Source organism: Parus major, chromosome 25LG1, assembly GCF_001522545.3.
Source record: "Parus major isolate Abel chromosome 25LG1, Parus_major1.1, whole genome shotgun sequence".
Taxonomy (NCBI): domain Eukaryota; kingdom Metazoa; phylum Chordata; class Aves; order Passeriformes; family Paridae; genus Parus; species Parus major.
The window spans coordinates 104,566-110,791 of record NC_031793.1 but is presented as its reverse complement, the minus strand read 5'-3'; the positions used below and the strand labels follow the sequence as shown (position 1 = coordinate 110,791).

Sequence of the window (6,226 nt, the reverse complement as noted above, 5' to 3'; positions counted from 1 at the left end):
CCTGGGAGGGCTCTCCCTACGGCTGCGGCACCAAGCCCGGGGTGCGGCTCTCCAGCAGGTCCATGGATGTGACAGGGCCAGGGGAGGAACTGACAGCAGCTCTGGGAGAAGGACTTGGGGTGATGGGTGACCAAAAACTCAAGGTGGCCCTGTGTGTTCACAGCCCAGAAACCACCCCTGTCCTGGGCTGCATCCAAAAATGTGGGCAGCAGATCAAGGAAAGGGATTCTGCCTCTGCTCTGCCCTCCTGAGACTCCTCCTGGGAGCTGTGTCCAGTTCCAGGGCCCCCAGTGCAAGAAGGACATGGAGCTGTTGGAGAGAGTCCAGAGGAGGCCACGAAGTTGCTGAGGGGACTGGAGCCCCTCCTGTATGGAGCCAGGCTGGGAGGGCTGGGAATGCTCAGCCTGGAGAAGAGAAGGCTGTGGGGAGACCTCAGAGCCCCTTGCAGAATCTGAAGGGGCTCCAGGGAAGCTGGAGGAGGGACTTTTCATCAGGAACTGCAGGGACAGGACAAGGAGGAATGGGCTCAGACATTGAAAAGGAGGAAATTTAGTTTGGGTATATGGGAGAAATGGTTCCCTGTGAGGGTGGACAGGCCCTGGCACAGAGTGCCCAGAGGAGCTGTGGCTGCCCCTGGATCTCTGGAAGTATTCCAGGACAGGCTGAACAGGGCTTGGAGCAACCTGGGGTAGTGGAAGGTGTCCCTGCTCCATGCCAGGGGGTGGAATGGGATGAGATTTAAGGTTCCTTCCAGCCCAAACCACTCGGATTCTGTGATTCCATGACATCTGATACTGAAAAACAGGGTAACCCTTCCACAGGGAGTGGAAATTTCCTTAGGTCAGCTCTTCATGAGTGTCCTTGACATTCTCTCTGACCTAAGGGAGTCAAAGAGCTCCTGATTTGCTACTGAGGCCTCATCAGGAATGGATCAGCACAAGTTCTCTTCCTCCAGACTAAATTTCCTCTTTTACTCCTGTAAGAGCATTAAAGGAGGGCACATCCCTGCTGGCAGTGCAGCAGCTTTCAGGCTAGAGAGAGCCTCACCTCTGCATTCCTGAAGACCTTCAGCATGTCCCCATCAAAAGCTTCCACAGTTTTGTAGTAGCCAGTCAGGATCTGCTTCTCAATGGTGGCAAGGTCCAAGGGGTCAGAGATCTTTTCATAATAGTCTGCATTTCTACAACAGGAATGTTGGCACAATGTCAGGTTCACCAGCAATTCCCACTGTGCAAACCCAACAGAGAAAGGAGCTTAATTTTTTAAAAACTTACTTTTTCTTTGGGGGCAGGTTGAGGAGAGGAGCTGCGAGCGCCTGCCTGGAGGAGTCTGCAACAGGAACAGAACTTAGTGAACCACTGGAGTGAAACTTCCAAAGAAAAACAACCAACAGCATTCAAAAGGGTTAAAAAAAGGCTTTTCTGTTATCTGAGTGATGGGGAATTGAAATGCTTCTGCATTTCTAGATGTTGGTGCCTGTAACTGGAGTACAGGCAGCACAAGGATGACAGTTTCTAATGTTTTCTGGAATTTTGAAGAATCCATTTCAGAGGACAGCAACATCTGCAGGTGTTGGTGGTGAAGCAGGGGGCTGAGGTTAAAACAAAGTTATTATTGGTAAGGGGAGAAATTTAAAAAACAGGATTTATTTAACATCCCATGTTTTTCTAGCATTTCCTACTCAGAGTCCATTTCCAGAGGTTGAAAACATGCCATTTTTAAAGAGAATCACCTTCACCTTTGTAGGATATGATGCTGTCACATATCTCCTTGAAGATCTGAGCCAGGCGGGCGGCACGAGCCACCTCGAGGTTCTCCTCAGCCGCGGCCAAGCGCCGCGTCCGCACCGAGCGCGCCGTCTGCAGCGCCGAGAACTGGGTCATGAACACATCTGGGAGAGGGCAAGACACAGTTACCTCCACTCAGGAAATTCCTTCCTCAACAAGGCATTTGTTAAGAGATCAAATCATCTTTGGTGTAGCAGCTCCAGCATTGATTATTAAATGAAGATGTTTTCTAAGCTACTGTAACACCCAAGGCTTCAGCTCCGTATTCAAATATCAGTTTTCACCTAAATGGATCAGTTGGTTATTGGAATATTTTTATCTTGCTCATTGAATTCACCCCAAATACTCACTGTGCCTGACACTGGGGGCCAAGTCCTGCCAGGCTGTGAGGGTGATGGTACCACCATCATCAGGGTTATTTTTGGAACAGGAGCAGTAATTCTTCCCTGATAGTCACATTTTGCCCTGTTTCTACACATGACTGCTCGCCAAAAATCTTTGTTCTATAAAGGCCTGAAAGCTGTGAAACTATGGGGATAAATGACAATTTTCAGTCTACACAACTGTTTCTGGTTTAGGGATACAGACAGCAGGAAACAGCCCTTCTCCACTGAGGTCCAACCATGGAAAATCATGGAATTACAGACTGCTTTTGGTTGGAAGGAATGTTAAAGTTCATCCAGTTGTACCCCCTGCCATGGCAGGGACACCTCCCACTGTCCCAGGCTGCTCCAAGCCCTGTCCAGCCTTGGGCACTGCCAGGGATCCAGGGCACAGCTGCTCTGGGCACCTGTGCCAGGGCCTGCCCACCCTGACAGGGAGGAATTCCTTCCCAATATAGAACAACATCCTAGAATCACCAGGGCTAGAAAAGACCTCCAGGATGACAGAATCCAACCTGTGACCTTGCAAACCAGACCACAGCACCGAGTGATGATGTTAAAATCCATTCTCCTCCTCTGACAAACCACTCTTGTGGAAACACCACGCGTGACAACTTCACCCACGACTCGAGCGACCCCGGGAGCTTCTACCTGTGCAGCAGCCTTTACAAAAGGTGTATGGATCTCACTGGAACTCTACTCTGGATTTACACAGAGCTGAACTCTCTGTGTCCCACATCAGGCTGGGTGGCCTCACCTGATTTGATGTTGCCGTCGTCGCGGCAGATCCCGTTCCAGCGGGTGTAGAGCGACGAGCTGTGCATGCTGTCACTGACGTGCTTCACCTCCTCCTGCTTCTGCCGGATCTTCTCCCAGTTCCGTACCAAGAACACGTGGTGTTTTAGCACAAAATTCCTGAGGGAATTAGGAAGCTGTTCAAGAATCTTTTTACTGGAAAATTAATTCTTTAATGTTGGGAAAAGCTGGATATTCAGAGGTGTGCCCTGTGTCTCCTCGCTGGAGAGGAATTCCAGCCCGGCTGGTAAAAGAGAACTAAAAGCTGCATCCTCAGACATTTCAGGATGCTCCATGTTATAGAAGAAGAAACCAATTTTTGCACAGCACTCCATTTCTGAGACAAATCCCCTGAAATCAGCCCTTACCTTTCCCTGTTAGACATGGGCTTCATCTGCAGCTGCGGAGTCAGCCTGGTTGGGGCGTTCACACTCTCGCTGGGCTCCTCGGGGATATGGCCCCTCTGGAAAACACATTGTTCTGATAGACAGGAAAAACTGTGCCAAGAACTCAGCAAAGCAACCAAAGCAGTCCCTGAGACAGAACCTACAGCATTACTCTACTGTATTTCTGTTTAAAGTTTGGGGTTCTGTTTAAAGTTTAAAATTTACAAAAACACCAGTTTTTGGTCTGGTGCCACAGACTGATTTCCCATCAACCTCACCCACCCAAACTCTGTTTTTCCTACTTACTCTCTTCTTTAGTTTGTGCTTTGACTTCCTCTTCTCTTTCGACCTCCCAGGTCTTCTGTGGGTGCTCACAGGTTGGTTGCTTTTGCTTGAGAGTCCATTCATGCGTTGACTTTTACCCCCAATTATTCCTCTGCATTTGTCAAAGCCACATTTGCAGAGTTGCTTTGAGAAAAAAAAAAAATTAAGTCAAATAAACCCCAAACATTTAGATTCTCTCTCAATATTAAAAAGAACATTTTCTGCCTAATGCAACATGACAGGTTTTGTTAATTTTTACACTTTACAGAACTGTTAGGCCTTAGTGAGATTTTTCAAGGTCTCATGGTGGGGTTTTTACCTGTTTTTCAACGTTAAATGAGTGGAAGTTGTAGTCATAGGTGAGCTCAGTCCCAGCAGGCATGTCCTTGAGTGCATAGAGCCCGATCCGATACACACCATTCACAGACCTGCAGGGAAAATACAATCAAATACCCCCCAAATTAAACATAAAATCATCTTTGAGCACAGAGTGGCAGTGTTAGAGACAGGCAGCAACACCTCTGCTGTGTCCTGGCTTATGCTTGTGCAGTTCTTTTATTTATCTCTTACAACAAACTTTGAAGGCTAAAAAGTGAATATGACATTTGCAAGGAGAAGGATGTGCCAGGGCCTCCCCACCCTCACAGGATATCCCAATATCCCAATATCCCATCTAACCCTGCCCTCTGGAACTGGGAAGACATTGTCCCTTGTCCTGTCACTCCAGGCCTTTGTAAATAGTCTCTCTCCATCTTTCTTGCAGCTCCTTCAGGTACTAGAAGGACATAATTAGGTCACTTGGAGCTCTTCTTTTCCAGGCTGAACAATCCCAGTTCTCTCTGCTTTTCCTCACAGCAGAGCTGCTCCTTCTCTCTAATTAATTTGGTGCCTCCTCCAGACCCACTCCAGCAGCTCCAGGTCCTTCCTGTGCTGGAACCCCAGACTGGAGGCAGCTCTGCAGGAGGGGTCTCACCTGAGCAGGGCAGAGGGGCAGAATCCTCTCCCTCTGTCTCTTCAATTCTTTTATTTTGTGTTGGATTTTCAAATTTAAAACTTTACTGTTTAAATCTAGAATTATCTGAGAACCACGAGCTACTCTGATGCACTGTCCCCACAGTGCCTCCTGTTCCCATCTGTCATTCCCAGCAAACCACTCACAACAAATCTCTCAGCAGTACTTCCACCTAGTCTGGCTCTCACAAAGTGCTGCTGTGACACAGGGTGTGGTGGAATCTGACTATTTCCCTCTTACCCTGCTTTAAAAAAAATATTTGAATTGTCAAAAAGAAAAGAGTATATATACAGATAGATGATTTTAGAGCATTAAAATCAAAGCATTGCTGCTTCAAGCTTTGCAGCAGGTTAAGAGTGTGAAAACCAGCAATACTGGGAGGGAAACAGCCCAGTGTAACCAGTAATGCTGGGAGGGGAAATGTCCCAGAGTCACAACCAGCAGTGCTGGATCTGCCAGCAAACTTGGATCCTGTCTCCAAAGCATCCAGAACTCCCCAACACCACACGACTTCTCTCCAGCACCGTGTAAGGATTATTTACAGCTTGATTCCCTTCCCTATTTTTAGATCTGATTCCCTCAGATGAACTGATTCTCTCTCTCTCTCTCTGGATCCAGCCTGCCAGAGATCAGAATCCCTCTCCTCACCATTTCTGCATCTCACAGTTGGGGTTGCAGCTGTGGTTGATGAAGCGAGCCTCGTTGCCCATGCGGTAGCTGTCGATGACCATGCCGCTGTCCAGGTTCAGGCAGTAATGGTCACTGTGGTTGTGGTACTGCTCAATCATCCGGTTCCTGTGGAGTGACACAGGGACACTCTGGTCATTCTGCTCGTCCCCCACACAGCACACAAGGAGTGACACGGTAAGAGCACATCTCAGAGAGGGTTCTGAAGAAAAAGCAATGATAATCTTTTATATTTTAAATAGAACCGTACACCTAGAGATGGAGGAAACCATTATTGTACCTATTTTTATAAGTCAAGGCCACTGACAGAGCTTGGGTTAGAATTTAGAAATTTGCTCTTCTGGAATGCTCCCTTTTGGGTTCTGCAGATTATTTGTACACATTTCGTGTTGGTAACCTGTGTATGGAAGAGAAAATGCAGGTATATATTCCTTGGGGTGCCTGTGTATGCACGTGTATAACAACCAGCTTCCTCCTGGGGGGTGGGAAGGTTCTGGAATCACATCCATGGATCACAAGAGCACTGGGACAGGAGTGAGTGCTTATCTCTGGATGAGGAGAATGCAGCTGCCTTCTGGTGGAGCTCAGAGAACAGCAAGTCCTTCCAACCTCAAATATCCCATGGAGTTAACAAGACAATTTCTTTCTTTCTTTTCTTTCCTTCCTTCCTTCTCTCTCCTTCCTTCCTTCCTTCTCTCTCCTTCCTTCTCTCTCCTTCCTTCCTTCCTTCTCTCCTTCCTCCCTTCCCTCCTCCCCTTTCCTTTCCTTTCCTTTCCTTTCCTTTCCTTTCCTTTCCTTTCCTTTCCTTTCCTTTCCTTTCCTTTCCTTTCCTTTCCTTTCCTTTCCTTTCCT

At 47.7% G+C, this 6,226-nt stretch overlaps 1 protein-coding gene across 3 annotated transcripts in view; it reads right to left on the bottom strand.

The window, feature by feature from the left end:
- Window positions 1–6,226, bottom strand: part of ASH1L (ASH1 like histone lysine methyltransferase) — a 60,231-nt gene that overhangs the window by 9,725 nt on the left and 44,280 nt on the right. For 2 of the 3 annotated variants that reach the window (XM_033519731.1, XM_015650095.3), the window contains exons 12-19: window positions 5,336–5,482; window positions 3,995–4,103; window positions 3,658–3,819; window positions 3,334–3,428; window positions 2,928–3,085; window positions 1,733–1,891; window positions 1,275–1,329; window positions 1,048–1,180 (exon numbers count right to left, since the gene is read on the bottom strand). In XM_033519731.1, coding sequence (XP_033375622.1) covers window positions 1,048–1,180; window positions 1,275–1,329; window positions 1,733–1,891; window positions 2,928–3,085; window positions 3,334–3,428; window positions 3,658–3,819; window positions 3,995–4,103; window positions 5,336–5,482 — 1,018 coding nt within the window. The remainder of the gene's footprint in view (window positions 1–1,047; window positions 1,181–1,274; window positions 1,330–1,732; window positions 1,892–2,927; window positions 3,086–3,333; window positions 3,429–3,657; window positions 3,820–3,994; window positions 4,104–5,335; window positions 5,483–6,226) is intronic. The other variant, XM_015650096.3, reaches the window with a different exon arrangement.